This window comes from Natrix helvetica (assembly GCF_964273705.1).
Source record: "Natrix helvetica genome assembly, chromosome: 2".
In the NCBI taxonomy this organism is placed as follows: Eukaryota; Metazoa; Chordata; class Lepidosauria; order Squamata; family Natricidae; genus Natrix; species Natrix helvetica.
This window is the reverse complement of record NC_138552.1, coordinates 135,532,045-135,552,564: the sequence shown is the minus strand read 5'-3', so window position 1 is coordinate 135,552,564 and position 20,520 is coordinate 135,532,045. Positions and strand designations below refer to the sequence as shown.

The 20,520-nt window shown below is 40.5% G+C and overlaps 1 protein-coding gene across 2 annotated transcripts in view; it reads left to right on the top strand.

Annotated features, from left to right (window-relative positions):
• The window catches only part of PLCB1 (phospholipase C beta 1), a 510,832-nt gene that overhangs the window by 153,988 nt on the left and 336,324 nt on the right, over nt 1-20,520 (top strand). For both annotated transcript variants that reach the window (XM_081940153.1, XM_081940154.1), the window contains exon 3: nt 9,057-9,131. In XM_081940153.1, the coding sequence (XP_081796279.1) occupies nt 9,057-9,131 (75 nt within the window). The remainder of the gene's footprint in view (nt 1-9,056; nt 9,132-20,520) is intronic.

Sequence of the window (20,520 nt, the reverse complement as noted above, 5' to 3'; positions counted from 1 at the left end):
ACTCTGGGAACTCATACTATGCTTGGACCAAAGACTGAGAGGAACTGGGAACCACAGGGAAAGAAGGAGGTTAAAAGAGATTTCCCTCAGTCTTCTGGACCAATCAGGCTGTGAGAATATCCCAGGAGTCGCCACTCCCTTGAGTCTACCGGAAAATTTTACAGTATAATTCTCTATAAACAGCCAACGTACAGCATTCTGCTACATGTGTGGGAGGGAGTGCTGAATAGGCATAGGATGAAAAATAGGAATTAAAAAATGTCTGTAGGCTGAAGATTGGAAAGCTGCAGCAAAAGCTGAGATCTGAAACATGGCATTTATGAAATGAATGCCGTTAATAGCGGTCACCACCTTGTGTTTAATGATTTGTTATTTTAAAAAATCTGAATTGCTTTTTAATTCTTTGCTGTGTACCTGTCCACCTTTCTCATTTGACATAGTGTGGGAAGACAAGGTACTTAAGTCCTCGAGTATTTAGGATTGTTCAGGTAGGTGTATAAAATACATTTATCTCAATAGATTTAATTGTTTCATAGCCAATACCAATCCAGAAAATAAGTTCTAAAACAATGGCAAATCAAAGGAGCTTCAGTTCTAAGATTGTAGGAGCAAAAGATTGCATTTGATGTTTCATACTGACATTACTTCTAAAAGAGGGAACTCACTACAAATGTGCAGTGCTTTGGAATGCACAAGAGCGCAAATGTAACCTTGGTCTACAGCACTTAAAAGGAAGCACATCTTTTTCCAGGATTGTGTGGCACTGAAAAAGGAAGTACTTACACACCCCAAAGTGCAGCGCAGTCCTAGAAGCCATATTTTCCTGCAGTGGAAACATCTAAACTATATTGAGGCCATATAGATCCTTGGACTTCCTTCAAGGTTCTTCATTTTTTAAAACTGAAATTGACAGGATCCAGTACAATCACCTTAACTAAATGTGATTCAAATTATGTTAATCGAGTTTCAGTAGGTAAAAAAAAAGAATAGTGATAAATAAATAATATAACTGCTCAGTAATGACCTACTTTTATTTGGGCATTCTGAGGAAGCACCTCTTTATTCCCATTATGTAGTGCTTAAAGTTCTCACACACACACACAAAAAAAACCAACAGACTCCTTACCTGGAAATCCCATTACTTTTCACTTCACTTCACTTCTGCATGTCTTGGAGTTACAACAGCAATCAGATCAGCCTGGATTGTGGTCTCTAAGCAATGTGACATGACAGTTCATTACCACACTGCTTAGCATTGGCAATTCTGACTCCAATTGCCATCATAATGAGAATGGCCTATATTTACTTAGAAATCTGTTACTTTTGCTTAGATGGTGAAGCATATGCCTGCTTTTTAAAACACAACTGTTTCTTGATTTCTCAGGTGCTGTTTTGATCAGAGTGAATGGTATTATAATTTCTGCAGAAACACAACAATTATTTTTTTAAAAACAGTGTCCACATATATTTTGAATCACAAAATGCATGAAGAATCAGTAGTTAAATAAATGTTCATTCCTCAGGCACATGTCCCCCACTTGGATTTCCTTCAATAATTCCTATCAACTGTTACTGAAAATAGCCATTCGATTTAAAATGTTTATGTACAGGAATCTACGCAATCATTTTTGGCAGAGCAGTACATATTTTATGAACTTTAGGATCCATCCTATTTTTCCCCCCCTCAGATCTCCTTTGCCAGGAACAATGAGAGGAAGCGAGAGAATTCCTGATCCACATTCAAGTCATATTCCCCCCAATTGAGACGTGTTTGTCCCCCCCAAGCGCCTAATCAAATGAGGTGGTTTGAACTTCCTGGGCATTATGATCTGAGCTGGGATTTTCTCCTTCAAAGAGTAGCTGCTGTTTTGATTACTCCACAGGAAGGAAAAAGTATTCCACATATGTCTTCAGCTAAAGTGCTGTTTCTGAAACGACAGTACTTAAGATTTACTTATAGCCAAGGATCAAAATATTGCACATGGTACAGTAGAATCCAAAATAGCTAAAAACCTAGAGGAAGTACTGGAAATGGAAAGAAATTGAAGTTAAAATGGTTTTTAATTGAATTTATTGAGTACTTTTTTGAATTTAGTCAAACCCAATAATGGAAATAATATCAACGAACCATTCTTTGATCAGGCATTGATAGCACGTACAGCTAAGAAACTGCAACAATATCTTATAGCCATGAACCATGAATGCAAGACCAATAATATGAGAATCAACAACGAGAAAACAGAAGTTATGGCAGAAACATACCTTAAACACACTAATAGAGGGAACAAGCATAAAACACGTATCAAACTTCATATATCTTGGAATAACATTCACTGGAGATTGTAAAATGGACAAAGAGATGAACATATAATGCAGTAAAGCGAACCAAGTATTGGCATAACTAGTTCCACTCCTACATAATAAGGCAGTACCAATCAGCACAAAGAAGCATCCCATTCACCCCCATCCTACTTTACCAGTGCCAAATATCAACACTTCAGAGGTGGGGTGCTCCCAGTTTGGCCCAGATCGGCGAAACCGGTAGTAGCGGCGGCAGGAGACTCCCCCCATCTGCCCAGATGCTTCTGCACATGTCATGCGTGCACACAAGCGCACACAAAAGTGCACCCAAACTGGTAGTAAAAAAGTTGGCAACCCACCACTGGAACACTTACAGTAAAACATGAATGAAGGTTAGTCCTCACAGAAACAAGATGTTTGAGGAAAAGCTGAAGTGGAGTGACCAAAATAAATGAAATCAGAAATGAGACCGTTAGAAAAAGAATTGGTATAGAACCGATTCTAAACTGCATGCAAAAACAGCAAATAGTTTGCTCATCTTGAGAGGATGCCTTGGGATTCTATACTGTACAAGGCATATTTAAAAAGAGGAGACGGTCAAAGAACACGAGATAGACAATTAACAATGGTTAAGGCTGCCAGACGAGCAAGAGCCAGAACTTCGTATCTCCCTCAACACCTGAAGCAGTAAAAGAGGAGGGGGGAGGAGGGGGAGGAGGAGGAGGAGGAGGAGGAGGAGGAGGAGGAGAAGAAGAAGAAGAAGAAGAAGAAGAAGAAGAAGAAGAAGAAGAAGAAGCCCTAAGTATGCAAAATGAAATTAAGATACCATGTGTATTAAAAAAATCAGAAGAAAAATTAAAATTTGAATTATTGTTTTAAAAAGTTATCTAGAATATATTCCTTACTTATGATCCATGAAAAGAAAGGAGAGAGTTTAGGACAAAAGTAGGAAATAATGGTTTCTACCAAAAGAAATATTTGTAGAAGAGACAAACAGGGAAAATGTAAATAAAAATACAGGTAATTTATTTATGTTAGCATATTAACTAAGACTCAACCTGCCTATATAAAAGCAATTTTAAGATTCCTGTAGTTCTTTTATTTTGGAAGCTGTTTTCTCTCTTTCTAAAAAATTTAGGAATAGTAAGCTCTCTCTTTGGCGTTAAGTATGGATTGTGTTAAATAGATTTTATTAAAAGTGGTTGCAGGGCCTAGACAGAAAAAGCAGCTAGTTCTAGAGATAATTGAATGAAGCCCAATAAATGCAGCCACCTAACCTTCTCAACTTGGGAAGGCAAGGTAGGTTGATACCGGCCTGAAGTTGCTGATCGGGAAGAGATCTAAGGATGAGATTGTTGACATGAAACATACAGTTGCTTCCTTTAAGGCAGCGGGCACCTCACCCAACAGAAGGAACCATTAATAATCAGACAAAATAGCTCTCTCCACAAGTTCACCTTAGTTGGGATACTTTTTGCTCTGAAGAAGCTGATTTCGTTTTGGAAGCGCTGTTTGTTTCTACATTGCCTCTGAACAATCTGATTGGTGTGGTTTTGAATCCTTTCTATCACCTGTCAATCTGTGAACCACATCCTTTTTAAAAGATAGATCTGATGGGTATCATTATCCATAGATTGATCACTTTCCCTTAGGCATCAGTCTAAAATCCCACTGTTAATTAATCCCTGCCCCTCCAAAACCAGCCGTGAGGGAGCAGCATCTAAAAACAGCAAGGCTCTTTTCTTTTTGATATGTCTGAGCTAACTTGCACAGAGGGAAAAACCATTCCGTTTGATATCAGTCGCCTCTGGCTTCTGCCAAGAACAGAATGAATGAAGAATGAGAGCAACACAACAAAATTGTAAGAGTTTTGAGAGTTAGAGCTGAGATCACAGGAAGTTGCACAGGAAGTTTGCTTTTAGAAAAAGTTCCTTACCTCCTCCAGGCTCTGTATCTCCTTGAAGTTTTACAAACCTCCAGTGGCTTAACCATTTCCTAAAAGTAATTATACTAACAGAGATTTATGCTACCCAGAGTAATTTCTTGTAAAATGGGTAGCCATAGAAAGGAAAGGAAAGGAAAGGAAAGGAAAGGAAAGGAAAGGAAAGGAAAGGAAAGGAAAGGACAGGACAGGACAGGACAGGGAAGGGAAGGGAAGGGAAGGGAAGGGAAGGGAAGGGAAGGGAAGGGAAAAAATGTAATGGCAGAAAATTCATCAAAGCACCCTGCCATATCCTTAAGGCCTTCACGAGAACCAGTGTGGTCTAGTAGTTAAAGCACCAGTCTAGAAACCAAGAGACTATGAATTCTACCCCAGTTTTAGGCATGAAAATCAGCTGGATTTGGGCCAGTCACTCACTCTCAGCCGAACCCACTTCGCAGGGTTGTTGTTGTGGAGAAAATGGGAGGAAGGAATATTAAGTACATTTGCCACCCTGAGTTACTTAACAAAGCAATACAAACAGGATAAAAATCTAATAAATTAATCGTGTGTGGGTGTGGAGAAGATTTTGGAAATGTTACTATTACTGAAGTCCCTCAGAATTTGGTTTCTCATCCAAGAGTCATTCAAAATGCACTTTGACTTTCTTTCTTTTTTTTGCTCCCCACTCTGCCCCACAAGAGGACGCATTGAGGAGCATGTTTAATTAAACGGCATTAGGCTTTAAAGCTTCTGTTGATTTTTAGAATGCAGCAGCATCTGATGTATCAATAGCTTTGTTGTTTTAAAACCAAAACAATCTGCCAAACAGGAAGTAAAGGGAGAAACGCAGGTCGTGAGTGCTACTGTTTTATGTTCAAGGAAGACAGATGCTGTTTGTCGGAAATTGACCTTTTTACCTGTTCCAAGATAATGGCAGCAAGAAACCAAATTAGTGAAGAATTTTGGCTTATCCAAGAAAGTGTAGTCAATCCTGTCAGTTTGACTTCTGCTGCCAGCAAGAGCGATAGAAGAACCCCGGGGAGCTGTGTAAAATATGATTTATGTTGCAACACCAGCCAGCAATTCTCACTTGCTCTTCCTGGAAGATGCGCGTCGGAATCCCAGAAGTCATGGCATCTGAGAAGAACAACAACAGGAAAATGAAAACGCCGAAAGATTATTCACCACCACCATCAAAAGATACATAATTTAACCAAGTCTAGGTGTATAAAATTCTGATTTCAATTCCACGTGAGGATTGCCAGAATATTTTGTCCAATTTCACATGAATACTCTCAATATATATATATATTGTTAAATAAGTACTCTGATAGTAATTCTCCAAATATTCATTTTCACCTCTGTTTCATTAGACTTAAGTCACTTAAGACACTTACATTATTTAGCCAGGTAACATCATACATGCTGGTGAGTGTGAGTTTTATTCAACCCTGAGCTACATAAATTCTCTTCTTTTGAAAGTCCCAATGGTGTTTTTTCAAAAGGCAATTGGACTTTGTTTTTCCTCGAAGATGTTTCACTTTTCATCCAAGAAGCTTCTTCAGTTCTGACTGACTGGTAGAGGGTGGAAGGATTTATATTCCTTGCAGTCATCTGGTCATAGCACTCTTTCTGAGCGTCATTGAGGCCTTACAGCACGGTCCTTTCAGCAGTTCCAAGATGGTTCCATACCCATTTGCACTACTTAGGTGACCCCGAGGTCACAGATAAACCTCCCGTGGCCTCAATAACTCTTTCTGAATGCTAACAACTAGATGACTGCAGGAAATATAAATCCTTCCATCCTCCATCATTCAGAAATGAAGAAGCTTCTTGGATGGGAAGTAAAACGTCTTCAAGGGAAAACAAAGTCCATCTTTGGGGCAACAGTGACCTAGATAACTAAGCATCTCCATGAACATTCTTCTTTTGGAACTGCAGATGAGGGTCAGATGCTTGCGAAAGCATGCAAATGGGAGAAACGTGCATGTAGCCAAATCTCCACCAAGGAACAATGATTGTTTCTGCAGGAATGCCTGTAATAAAATGTGGAGCAAACCCCCCATTCACTAACATTAAAGATGTTACCTAGTTGGATAATGAAATGTCTGCAAGCAAACAACCAAACTCGGAGAGAATCAAAGACTCCACAAAACGAAACAAGAACAAAGCAAACAAAACACTCTACCTTCAACTGGCCAATACAAAAAATGATTCTTCCATTGCAGCAATAGTTACAAGAAAGACTTGCAGATCCGAGGTCTCAAAATGGCGGCCCACGGGCCAGCTGTGTCACTTGCTGGCCATGCCCACCCCAGCTTTGTGAAGGGGGAAAATATCGCAAAACAGCAATGTAACAAAGCGAGTTTGACACCCGTGGTAGAGATATTCCTCACTTAGTGATTCTCTTGTTTAACAACCATTCACCATTGTTGTGGTAGAGAAGGAAGCTTATGATCCATCCTGAGATTTATGACCTACACAGGTTTGGAAAGCAAAAAAAGAAGAAGAAAACTGACACTGACATTCCCCTAAACGCTACTGAAGATGTTACCTAGCCTGGTAACGAAATGTTTGGAAATCAACCCACAAGCTTAGAGAACGAACCTTTCACCATCACAAATAGAGCTGATGGCTGAAGAAGGTTGATACTCACTATGGAACTGTACAAATTGGACACAACTCACTTAACAACTACCTTGCTTAGCAATGGATGTTCTGGAAATTGTGGCTATAAGTCCAGAGCTACCTGTACTCTTCGTGCTCAGTCCTCCCCAAGTGTTAACCCAAAGGAGGACAAAGAATTGAAAAGTGAAGCAATTAGTCTAAACAGAAATTTTTTTTGCAGAAGATAGGAAAGGGGATTTTCTCTTATTAAAGGGCAGCAGAATTTCCGTTTTGACATGTTTGTTATTCAGCGGCTGATGTTTTGTTTTTGTTTTGCTGTGGATTAAATATTTATATTGTGTGAATTCAGTATGGATGTAACTTACAGGATGGTACATGGAAATTACATATGCCTGAATCGATTTTTAATTTTTAGATCTTGGATCATCATCGCTTTTGCGGGCGTCTTGAGGGCAAAACTAGAAATTAAGACATTTTTCAGACCCGTATGAGTTAAGAACGATCTTACTCAGGGTAAATGTTAGCCTAGTGTTGACATGCTAGTTTTTAGTGTTCAGTACTCTTATTGTTGAAGCTCATACCACATAGAAGGAAATGGCACCTTTGGGGAACATTTTTAGAGAGGCCTGGAGCAATTTTGACCACTGCCTGCCTGCATGTGGTGGATTATTTAATCCGCTAACAGAATTCAGCAGTGCACACATGCTTATCTCTTCATTCATTCCAGTTGACTAAGAAGGAATTCGCTTGCAGCTTTTCATCCATTGGTTATATGTAGCATGTGTAGGGCTTTGTAGAGTATTAAATTGTTAGAATTTCACTCCTATCTAATGCATGAGAATGGGATCATGCTATCCAGTTAGTAAGAAGATCCCTTGGTTGTCAACTCCCAAAGGTGCTGTTCATATGACAATGGGGCTTTCTTGTTTTTTCCCCCTTTGAAAACATTTCGCTTCTCATCCAAGAAGCTTCTTCAATTCAAGAAGCGAAACATTCTCATCAAAAAAGTTCAGTTGCCTTTTGAACAGCACTTTGGGGCAACCATGGGCTGGATGACTGAGTCGCTCCATAATCATTTGGTTGTCAACTGTTTTCCAGACTTAAATTCAAAGCATTTTACCTTTAAATCTGTTAAATACTGATAAGTATTTAAGGCATCTGTTTCATTACAAATATGCACGAGTAAAGATCTATAGTCAAAGCACTTTTGAGTGTATGCTTGATTCACAGAAAGCCTGTTAAGAAGACAAATAAAATAAAAAAGCACTTCACTTTCTAAACAGTTCCAAACTTAAGCCTGCTTTGAACAATTGATTGATATAGTTTTAAGACAATATTGATAATTGAACATACTTTTTACTATACAAAATAAATAAATAAATAAATGCTGGGTTGAGTCTGCCTGGCCTTTGGTTGTATTGACTGGATGATAACCTATTAAATGAATATGTCAATAATATAAATAAATAGATGTGTCCTAATCGGAGGAATGCTTCATGAGAAGCAAACAAGAAGTTGGATGGGATTTGCCACCAACTAGTTTATTTCTCCCAGATACCTGCTTTGGATATAGAGCAAATAAGTCTCACTAAGAACTTATTATTGGCATTTTAAAAAAAGATCCTCAGGGTGATTGGCATTGCCAATATTCAATAGTTGAAGAATACTAGAACTCATTACACTTCTCTGATCTTTGGCAAGTTATTGAACTAATAAGAAATCCAGGCAGCTGCCTGAGATACCCAGCTAGTTTTCTCTGCCACAGTAGACTAGTGTTGCATTTCCAAATCAAATTAGAACGCCATGTTTGAAAGTCCTTTTTAAATTAATTTGTTATCCAGGCAATTGACATTTTCAGTAGGACTTCAGCATCTTCTGGAGAACATGGCCCTCGAGAACATCACTTCTGTAAGAATGAGGGCTTGATGGCAGTTTCTTAGAGCAGCCTTTCCTTCACTTTGTGACTTCCACGTGAACTGGATTACAGACTCTCTTGTCTCTGAACTGCCGGATGGGTAGTCATAATTATTTGTAATTACAGGTAGCTTTGCTTTGAGCTTTGACATTACTTAGGCCTATTAAGAACCTGCATGCAAGCTGATTTCGGTAATTTAATATAAAGAAATGCAGTGGAATTTATGTAATTGTACCATTTGTATAGTACAGTATAAATCATGAGGCTTTTTCTTCTCTTTTATATCAGGTGCAGGAACATGAACTGTTAGATGTCAGCTTTGTGAGAGATGCTCGATGTGGGAAGCATGCCAGAGCCCCTAAGGTAGGAAACATTTCTTTGTGCCTTACAAATGTTGCAGTGATCATTTAGCTTACGACGCGAAGGACATACTAAAAGAAAAGACGTTTTACGTATGCCAATGCTTGTTGTCTTTCCATTAAAGAACATGTGCCATGACATGCTTTATAGTAGGAAAATTGTACATGTTTTGCATAATTTAGGAAGAATGCCTTTGAGGAAAACTGTTGTTAGGGTAGGTATGTGATAAGCCTGACTCAGTAACTGCAGATATTCTTGATTTAATTCAAATTCCTTAGCCCAGAGATTTTAAAAGTTAGAAATGACGTTTGTGTTAATCTGAAAGTGTTAATCCGATGAATGAATGACTACTTCTCCACATAAACGTTTCTCCTGGAAGATGTTGGTTAGCTCTCTCCTTGTTAATATATTACTCAAATAATAATAATAATAAATAAAATGTTATTTGTTAGCCGCACCCTCTCCCGAAGGACTCGGGGCGGCGTACAATAAAAACACATAAAATACAAATATGGACAAAACATACACAAGAATCAAGACGTATACGTGTACATGGAGGAGGTAGACAGATGAGTGGAAACAATTAAAATCACAATTTAAAATCCCCTAAATAAAATTACAAAATTAAAAAACCCGTCAGGAGCGATACGAAATTATGGTTGAGCCAGGCCAGCTACTTGGAATAGGTGGGTCTTGAGCTTTACACGGAAGGTGCGGAGGTCAGAGGTAATCCTAATATCCGGAGGGAGGTCATTCCACAGGGCTGGGCCCGCCACAGAGAAGGCTCTGCTCCTAGGCGCCGCTCTCATGTTTATATTACACTGCTAATCCTGTGCTAATTTTCCATGTATGGAGGATTTTTTTTTCCACAAAAGAGAATTCCTTCATCTAATTTGCCCAATGTTAATCTACTATTTCCAGATGCAGCATGCCTGATGGGTGATACGTAGATTTACTCTTATTACATGATTTCTTCACAGTTTCTTTTTGCTTTTGTGAATATTGCCGTGAAAGGCACATAGTCAGTTTTAAAAAATTAAACACACTGATTAATCAAATCTTGGAGACTTCGGTTCAATATATCTTAATGGAAGTATTCTTGGGTTTCCCTTGTTTTCGTTCTCAGGAACATGGGGTATATTATTGCTAGCCCTGCATGTGCCCATACAAGACCTCAGCATATGTTTTCACTACTACTTAGAATAAGGTTAACTGTGAGGTTTTTTTTAATGCATTAATGAGACCTCTTATGCTTTATTGGAAAGCATATTATATCAAATGATTTGAAAATCTTGATGGAAGTGACTATAATATGATCCAGTTAAATTGAGCCAAATTAGTTTGAATAACTGCACTCATACGAAGCTGGAAGTATGCTATTGTCCCTTTTTAAGGGGATCACTATAGATAACACCCAGTGGTGGTATTCAGTTGGTTTGGACTGGTTCAGACAAACCGGGAGCAGTGACCTGCGGGTGACCTGTTTCTGAGTTCAAGCCAAGGGGTTGGTCACTACCTTTAATGGCTTAGGACAGCGATGGCGAACCTTTTTTGGCTCGCGTGCCATAAGTGGGGGGAGCGCAGGGGGGTCGTGTGCAGGCGTGCCGCACCCATAATGCAATGTGCGACCCCCAGTGCGCATGCGTGCACTACAGGCACTCCACCTCCCATTTTTGCATGCTTTTTTCGCCCTCCCCAAGCTCCAGAGGCTTTATAGGAGCCAGGGGAAGGCGAAAACAGCCTCCACCACCACCCCGGACGCCCTCCGGAGGCATCAGGGAAGCCTCCGGACGGTCCCTGATGCCTTCGGAGCACTCAAAACGACCCTCCGAGCAAACTTCTGGTTTGCTCGGAGGGTCGTTTTAAGCGTTCCAAAGGCTTCAGGGACTGTTCGGAGGCTTCCCTGACGCCTCCGGAGGGCATCCTTGGGGGCGGGGGAGGCTGTTTTCACCCTCCCCAGGCTCCTATAAAGCCTCTGGAGCCTGGGGAGGGCAAAAAATGGCTTTAAAAAAGGGTGAACTCACTGGCCAGCGCACGCATGCGCGCTGTCCAGCTGACAGGGCAGCGCCTTGCGTGCCCTGACAAATGGCTCCGCGTGCCACCTGTGGCACGCGTGCCATAGGTTCGCCATCACTGGCTTAGGATCTGGCCATGTTTTCAAAAATCAAACCTGCCCATTTGATCCAGACGTTTAGGGAGCTTCTTCTCAGAGTACCCACCTGCCATGAGATGCAGGAGGAGGGGGACTCCCATCCCATCCCCGATGTGATGGAAGGTAGGGTCCCCAGCAGCTTATCATTATGAGGCAAGAATAGCCCCAAATCTTAAATCTTCCAGAAAGATGTAAAATGTTGGGTCTTCAAGGTTTTTTTGAGAATGAATCTCAAGTCATCAGTGTATGTTTTCATTTCTATTATACTGTTTGGCTATTATTGACTACTGTATTTTCTTATTGGTACTGTATACTGCTATACTCCAGCAAAATTGATCTGGTACAACATTTCGTTTAAAGTCAAACATTGCTGCATTTACTACATATTAAATTGAGTGTCTTGGTGAGAGCCGAATAGTATTTTACCTGGTCATTAACATCTGCAAATCTTCTTCCCCCCCAAAAGATGCCCTTAATAGCATTTGTGGAAAACCCAACTCTCAAATACATAAACAGGCAGCATTCTTGGCCTTTTCTTAATTAAAAATGGCAGCTTTGTGTGAAGCTGGTCATGCACCTGAATATGATATTTGGCTAACAGCTATTTCTTGACATTTTGCTCTTCTTCCAAGGACCCACTTCAGTGGCAAAAAGCTTTTTAAAAGTCTGGAAGTGTAATTGAAAATTCACAGTGGCAGTTTATGGTGCTTGCACATAAATATCAAAGTAGTTCTCCCTGTTATTGATTTTAAAATGAATAGCATGAGAAGATTTGCAGTATCTAAAAGTGAAAAGTAAAAGGTGTTTTTTTAGCATATCATTATTTTTAAAATAGTGAAGGGTATATACAGTATTTTTGCATCCCAAATTTAGGTAGCCCTTGACTTATGACCATTTTGTCAGCCATCATTCCAAGTGCTGAATGAATGGTAGCTACAACTGGTCCTCAGAGTTCCAGGCATCCCAGCACCCCATTAGTCATATGAGCGTGACCTGGGTCCTTGGCAATCCATTTGCATTTAGGACTGGTTGTCAAATTTCCTGCAATTATAGGATTGCCATTTGCAATGTTACCTGCCAGCTTCCTCAGAAAGTTAATAGGATGAGTCTTTCCTAGCAGCGCACCTGCCTCTTTGCACTTACACCATACCATCCATTTGTGAACCTCTGAGCACCGGACCTGCTCCATATCTCACACATGTTTCTCAAAGAGTGGGGTTGTCTGGTTTCCGAAAGATGCCCTAATTAATTCATGAACCTCAAGCCACATTTCAAAAGAAAACCATTTTGGCAATACCTCATTGCAGTCAGATCTAACCTCATTTGAATTATGGCTGAAGTTTACATCTGTTCCTTCCCTCCTCTCAATCTGTGTCATAAATCACATTCTCCAATGAAGTGCATGCCTCACATGCCTGCTGCAGTAATCTGAGATCCGACTCCAGCTGAAGATATGCGTGGAATGCGCTTCCTCCCTTTCCTCACCATGGCAACTTATAACAAACATGCCAATGATGTAAGAGTTGACAGTGGTATTTCTTGCACAGTCCTGTGCACCCTGACCTGTGCAGCACCTCTTGCACGCTCTTCTTGACTTGTGCGAAACCCTCTGGATCGTCCAAAACATCCTCCCCAATCCTTGTGGCATTTCTTGCATACTCCTTGCACCCAATGTGGTGCATACTCCTTCTCAACCAATGTGGTGCCTCTCGGGCATCTTTTTTGGCACCTTGTTTGCTTTCCCTGACCAACGTAGTGTCTGTCAGAGACACTCCCGATCCTACATGATGCCTCTTTCACATCCCCTCTTAACCCTTGTACACCTTTTCTGACCCTCTTCAACATGTATAGCTCCTGTCAGCCCTTCCAGGTAAAAGAAACAAGAAACATGACCAGGTGAGCTAATTCTGCTTTATTGTTAGGCTATATTAAAAAAGAATCTTGCAGTCTGAAAGTACAAATCTCCCACCTTCTCTCTTTACAGCCTGGTCAATCAGTGTAGGTCTTTCTTAAGTGTCTTTTACTGACAGTTAAGTTAGTGAGGTTCTTCCTCCTCTTGTCTAATCATTCCTTAGGCAGCATCTCTTCCTGTCTTCCCTCAAGATCATTCCCGCATAGCATTACAGAGCTTCTTGCAAACCCTGATGCCCTGCCCTGACCCTTCCCTACAGCCTCCCGTTCCCTCCCTTTGCTCCATGGCCCACCCAGCAGCAACCATCTACTTGCCTGCGGGCATAGGGTTTTCAACTTCCTGCGGGCAATTGCCTCACCTAACAACCAGTGAATTCAGTTATCAACTACAATGGGATTGCAGGGATTGCTGTTGCTAAATAATGTGCTTGCACTTTATGACCACATCAATTAGCGATGTTTCTGTCATAAATTAAAGACTACCAATACAGCTGTTTGTACTAAGCTCCATAAACATATTCAAGCTGTTTTCTGCTATTCAGTGGCAAACTACAATGTATTGCTTGAAGAACAGCTTTTATATGTGTGATGAGATTGAGCTTCACCTGTATTATATTAGACGGTTGTTGATAGCCGGTCGTTTTGCAGAGAAATTACAGCAGTCTACCTTGCTAAGAAACCAAAGCAGATACCTTAACAGCAAGGTATCTGCTCCCTTACACAAGTGTAACTGTTCTTACTTGCTGTTACTTGTGCCTGAAATTGTCTCTGTGAGTATCTCCATTATTATTTTCTTCTTCTTCCTTGGAATTCCAACATACGAGTCTTCAGTCCCTGATACAATTTAGACAAGTAATGTCTTTCTGAAGATAAGCAATGAAATGACATGAGAATTAATGTGTCCTCTGAACATCTGTAAAAAAATTTAGACTCCCTATTCCATCTCTCTCATTCTCTCTCTCTCTCTCTCTCTCACACACACACACACCTTTTGATGTGTGAACAACAATAAGAACAACCACAACAAAAGGCAAAGTTGAGAAGCTGGTATGCTGTGAGTGAAAACAACATTTGGCAAGATTTATATATATATAAGAATTTATCTAGGCTTCTCACATATTGAAGAGATATTCTTAGTTTTTTTTAAAAAAAAAGTAGTTGCTTTTTTCAATATTTTATTCTTCTGGGGAAGGGAAGGATGAGTTGGGATGAAAGGAATCTGAAAGGGAACAGAGAACAACCTTAAGTAAATACTCTACATGGGGCTCCAATCACTATTTCTAAAGCTGAATTGGTGGCCAGTAGACTTTTGGGTGCTGTTCAAGGTATTGCTTTAGTACCTTTATAGCTTTGCATGGTTCAAAAGATGGGTATCTACAGGGTTCTATTCTTCCTATAACAGCTGCCTGTACACAATGAGGCCTAGTGTGTAGGTTATCTTCGTATCCTTTTCACTCAGAGACTGATATCTTTAGGGACTTCAGAGTTGAGCCTCTTCAATTACTGTTCCCTCATCCATGGGATTCTCCTAAACATCCAAAAAGCCCCCTCTCTCTTGGTTTTTAGAAAACATGGCTATTTTTCATGTAGGGAACTAGAACAGCGTTATGTATTCCATATATAGATATTGGTTTTATTGGCTGTGAAATGGAGTAGATCTCTCATACCAGTGACGTGCGGTGAGGTTTATGACTGATGAGGCTGGTGACATCATCAAACCACGTGGTTGCTCCGATCGCACGGGCGCAGCCCAAACGGAGAAGTTTCTTTTCTCAGAAATGTCAGAAAGAGGCAGGCATTTCTGAGAAGAGAAACTTCTCCTTTCTCCTCTTTCCCCCCCCTTCTAGCACTGATGATGTTACCATGTTTCCCCGAAATTTTGGGGCTGCCGGGCGGCTGCTCCCTTGTGAACTGGCTCCCGAAGAGCCGGGCACAGCCTCAGGAGCGAAGCAGCCATGAGGTAACCATGCTCACGAGCAGCCGCCCGGCAAATCCCCTCACCAGCCGGGAAAAGCGCCATTCACTGACCTAGGGGGTATCCCTAAGGCGCCAAGCCATGTGGTGCTCTGCCCGCCCCCCCAGCTCCTGCGGCTTGGCACATTCGGGATACCCCCTAGGTCAGTGCATGGAGCTCTGCCCGGCTGGAGAAGGGGGTTGCGCGAGCGCCTGTTTCGCCCACAGCTTCACCAAGCCCTTGCACACCTCTCCCAGGCCACGGCCGCCGACCGCTTGCCGTTGCTGCCCGCCGCATATATAGATAGATAGATAGATAGATAGATAGATAGATAGATAGATGATAGATAGATAGATAGATAGATAGATAGATAGATAGATAGATAGATATAGATTGGGATATAGATAGATAGATAGATAGATAGATAGATAGATAGATAGATAGATAGATAGATAGATAGATAGATAGATAGATAGATAGATGATAGATAGATAGATAGATGATAGATAGATAGATAGATGATAGATAGATAGATAGATAGATAGAATATAAAATCTAATCCAAACTAATAGAAAGAAGAATAGAAAAAAGTGAAAGATGCAAAGGAGAAGAAAACAAAATATAGAAAATAGAAACAAAAAAGGAGGAAAAATAAGAATATAGTAAAGACAAAGAGAAGAGATATATTAAAAATTAGTTCCATCCTAATAATATAAAGAAGGTTCTTTGCCTTTGTTGTACCTCCGTCATACGTGCCACCCAAGTTTGCATTTAAAATACTTCTACTTACTTCTTGGCACAATTTGGCACAAGTATTCCAGAAGACAAAGTAAATCTAGTTTTACACCAAATGTGTATATGCTGTTACATGCTAGCTACAATCTCTATTAGAAAGGCTATCTTCAAACCAACATACGTTTGGCCATGTAGGTAGTCCTCAACTTACGACCACAACTGAGCCCAAAATTTCTGTTGTTAAGGAAGACATTTGGTAAGTGAGTTGTCCCATTTTACGACCTTTCTTGCCACAGTTAAGTGAATCACTGCATTTGATAGATTAGTCACCTGATTATTAAATGAATCTGACTTCCCCGTTGACTTTGCTTGTCAGAAGGTTGCAAAAGGTGATCACATGACCTGGGGATACTGCAACCATCAAAAATACGAACCAGTTGCAAGATCCTTCCCCCAGGAGTGAGGAGGGAATGGGGATTTTGCAGTATCCTTCCCCTGCCACACCCACAGAATTAGTAGTTAAAAAATTTGAATTTCAGCACCGACCATAAGTCACCTTTTTCAGTGTCATTGTTACTTTGTGTGGTCACCAATCTGTTGTAAGTCGAGGACTACCTGTATTCCAGCAACTAGGATGTGTAGTACCAGGGATGCAATCGCTATTCCACATCTGTTTTGGTCTCTGCCCTTTTTCTGCAACCCCTGCTGTATCAGACTTCTATTTTTAAGCTTTAAAGCAGCATGTCCATCTCAACACACAAGTATATCTTCACAGTTTGGGCAGTGGATCCTTCCAGCTGTGAACTTTTCATGCAAGAATATTTTAAAAGGAATACTTTTATATTCAAAGGCAGCACAATGTACTTCTATTCCATTGTATCTTATTATTAATTATTTTGGTTAATAAAACAGATGTAAGGTGGGATGCTGTTAAAAGGTTGATTGGAAAACAGCTTGATGATCCATAAAAAAAAAATTAATTCATTGCACAATAGGCATAATAACCTATTTGTTTTGCTTCTCTTCCAAACGCCATATCTTTCAATAGAGAAAATGAGATTTAGTTTTGTATTATTGAACATAGTTGGTCTTATGAATACGCATGTATAGAGAATGAAAGAAAGATCATATTATGGACATCTGTTGTTCACCCTTTTAACCCTTTCATTAAAATGTTCATGGCTACAGTTGCAAATCAGTTTCAAGCAGTGCTGTAAGAGTATTTGTTAGCCAAGTGTCAGATTACTGTAAATATCACAACATTTCCTCCTCTAAAAGATTTATAGGATGACAAGTGGAAATCTCAGTTTCTTTCGAAATAGAATCAGATTCCTGCCTCTCATGTTGCTAGAGGAAAGCGGAGAAGGATGAGGCATACATTAAATCTAGAAAAAGAATAGCTTGTGATGCAGTGACGTGCGGTGAGGTTTATAGCTAGTGAGGCAGCAATTTTTTTAGACTTGTGGACTTCAACTCCCAGAATTCCACAGTCAGGCATGCTCAGTTGCGACCTGCTGCCCTCCGCCCTGGGATTCGGCCACGGCACCGCCTGCCAGAGCTGTGCGAAATCCGGGGCGCGCTTGTCGGGCGAGGGCAGCGCAGATGGGGAGCGGACGGAGCGGAGGAAGCCTCTCCCCCCCCCTCGAGTCTAGGGCAGTGAGTCATTCGATAGGAAACTTGCCTCTTGGAAGGAATGACTCAGCTTGGCTCCTGCTTTGTCTCTCCTGCCCCTTCGCTTCTCCGTTCGGTCGTTGGGCGGCAGATTGAAAGCGGGAGCCAAGCTGGGTCATTCCTCCCAAAAGGCAAGTTTCCCATCGAATGACTCGCTGCCCTGATGATGAGAGGTTAGGCTGTGCCTCACTTGCCTCACCTGACTGCACGTCACTGTGTGATGTTATTTTAAACTCTCATTGTTCTGGTTCAGGGTTGACTGAAAATAAATAAAGAAATAACCAGTGCAAAACTTGGTCTAATGCAGTGGTTCCTAACCTCTTTTTTTTGCCCACCTAGGCATCTTTAAAATCCTGATGCACCCTCCCCCCCCTGCCCGCTGCCGTGACATATAATTCTTACTTTACTCAAAAAGTGAACTCTACTCATGCGGAGGAAGCCTAAAAGGCCATTAACTTGTTTTAAACAAGGTTCAAATTGACCCCATCATAAATCAAATTGCCCCCCTGTGGAGCGTGGGCCCCATGTTGGGAACCACTGGTCTAATGTGATCTGCTGTATTTATGATAAGCCACCTTGTAAGTTTTGTAAGTTTTTAATCTCTAGAAGCATCACTGTATGATGCTTCTAGAGTACCTGGCAGCTGTGATCACCTTTGGGACACTTCTTGGCTACACATTCTTTTTTTAAAAAGCAGAATAAGAGGAGGACAATTTAATTTTTTTTAAAGAAGTGATGCATATAGCAGGGCTGTTAATACTATTATACAGGAGTTTTGTTGTTATCCTCTTCTATTCCCTACATATAACAACCCGACCACTGCAGGGCTGTTGTAAATCTCATGATTTTAATTCTGAGCCAGTGAAATACCCTGACACCTACATTTCTTTGAGGATTAGCCAGAGCATGACTATTAGTGGTGCAGGATGGGGAGGGAGGCTGGGAAGTACAGGCATATTGATGCAGCGAAAAGCTGTAGATCATGATGGTTTTTTAAAATATTGCTAAACCAGAAGCGATACTTTAAATGTGATGGGAAAATGAAAATACAGATTAACATATATGCTTAACATCCTGAAATTCACTCAACAGTTTCTATGGAAACTAGAATCTTTATATAGTTCTGAGGTTTTGCTAACAAGCTGAAATAGTGTCAACTGTGGTGAACATTCATTTTTAAATGTGTGGTGCATTTTTATTATTTCTGCTCAGCGGTCATACATTTTTCAACAGGATGGGCTAATCACGTCACTGTGCATGGGTTTTCTAAATCATATCCAAAAAGCAGCTTCTGATATTAAAAAAAAATACTTATTTTCAATAAATGTTTTGAAAAGGGCAAAGTAAAAAAGGGAGTGTTATTGTTATAGGGTAGATTCAGAATTTAGTTTGGGGAGCCAGATGCCAGATCCATCAATCCAAAGGACATCAAAGAGAAGACAATTCACAACTTCATGTTATGCATACATTGACTAAATGATTGGTCAGTTTCAAAAGAACTCACAAAGATTCATTTTAAAATTATTCAAGAGCTTACCTTTATATTAAAAAATTGGCTTGCGTTCCTCCTTCCTTGGCGTGCCTTACATAAATAGAGGTAGCAAAAAATAGGCACAGAATAACAAGATATATTTAATCAGTCTAAAAGCAACAACAAAACCTCACAGTTAACAGTAGTTGTGTTCCTGGTTTTGCTTAATCAATGAGACATTCCTTATTTCAGGTTTATTATCCAAACTAGGTAACTGGTGTCTTCAGATATTGTGTACTACATTTCCCAGCAATGTAGCGACTAGCGATGAAGGTATTCAAAGTTGTAACCAATATCTCTGTTTCATAAACTTCATGTTCCAGATCTGGTTCAATTCCTCTCATATTGTTTTTATATTCTCTGCCCCCCCCCCCCCAAAAAAAAACTACTAGTTTCTTGTCATTCCACAGTCACAAAGCTTGCCCAATTTTTAATGGGTGGTATTCCATTAAGAAGGAGGCTTTGAAGGCCTGAATAGGGATGATTAGGTTACAATTCAACCCTAGCAAGACTGGTCTGTGTCTCACGCCTGGCTCTAGTGATTCTTCATTTTTCAGGTCCTCAGGCAGAGTTGGTGGACAATTTTGGAAGACACCTGAGGCTGGGTGTCCTTAGCTCATTGTGATCAAATGTGCACCTAGAGGAGCAATGTGGGAGACTTTTGGCAACACATACCTTTCCCAGAGAGAAGCCCAGATTAAGAGACGACAAAATCCTGAGAGGTGTGGGTGTGTGGGTGTGTGAAAGAGATTCAGGACAACCACACTCTAGAACAGGGGTGTCAAACTCACGGACCGCACTGGCCATGCCCACCCCCATTTTAGTGAAGGGGAAAAAAGTTTTTGCGCACACCGAACCAGCAGTAATGCCAGGAGCAACCCACCCCTGCTATAGAAGTACTCTCTGTGACATTTGCCGAGAAAAAAAAGAGGATTCCAGGACAAAAAGGATGAAACTGCATTCCAAGATATTTATAAGCGTGCACCTCCTGAGTATGCTCCTCTCGTTTATTTGTCATTTGGGAATTTTATGATTGCATCAGACAAAGACTAAAACTTTGATTTTCTTATCATTGTGCTTTTCTCATTCCCACCGGTGAAGTAGACATAGTAACTGTTATCTCTAGACAAGACAAGAGGCACACAAATAAAATAAAATAAATAAATCACATTGTCGGCATACAGTAATGCTGGGGAATCACACAATCAGCTAAAATAGGCGGGTGATGGGCTGAAACAACAAGTTCTTGGATTATTGGAGTTAAATATAGATTAACAAGCAGTGGATCTAATATGCAACCTTGTCTTACATTAGTATAATTTGGGACTATTTTAGATAAATGCAACCAGTAAGTTTTTCTTAACGTTTTCCAGCTTAGGTATTCTATTGTCTTGTTCATTCCTGGGCAGGTAACCAAAGGCATTGATAAGGTAAGCTT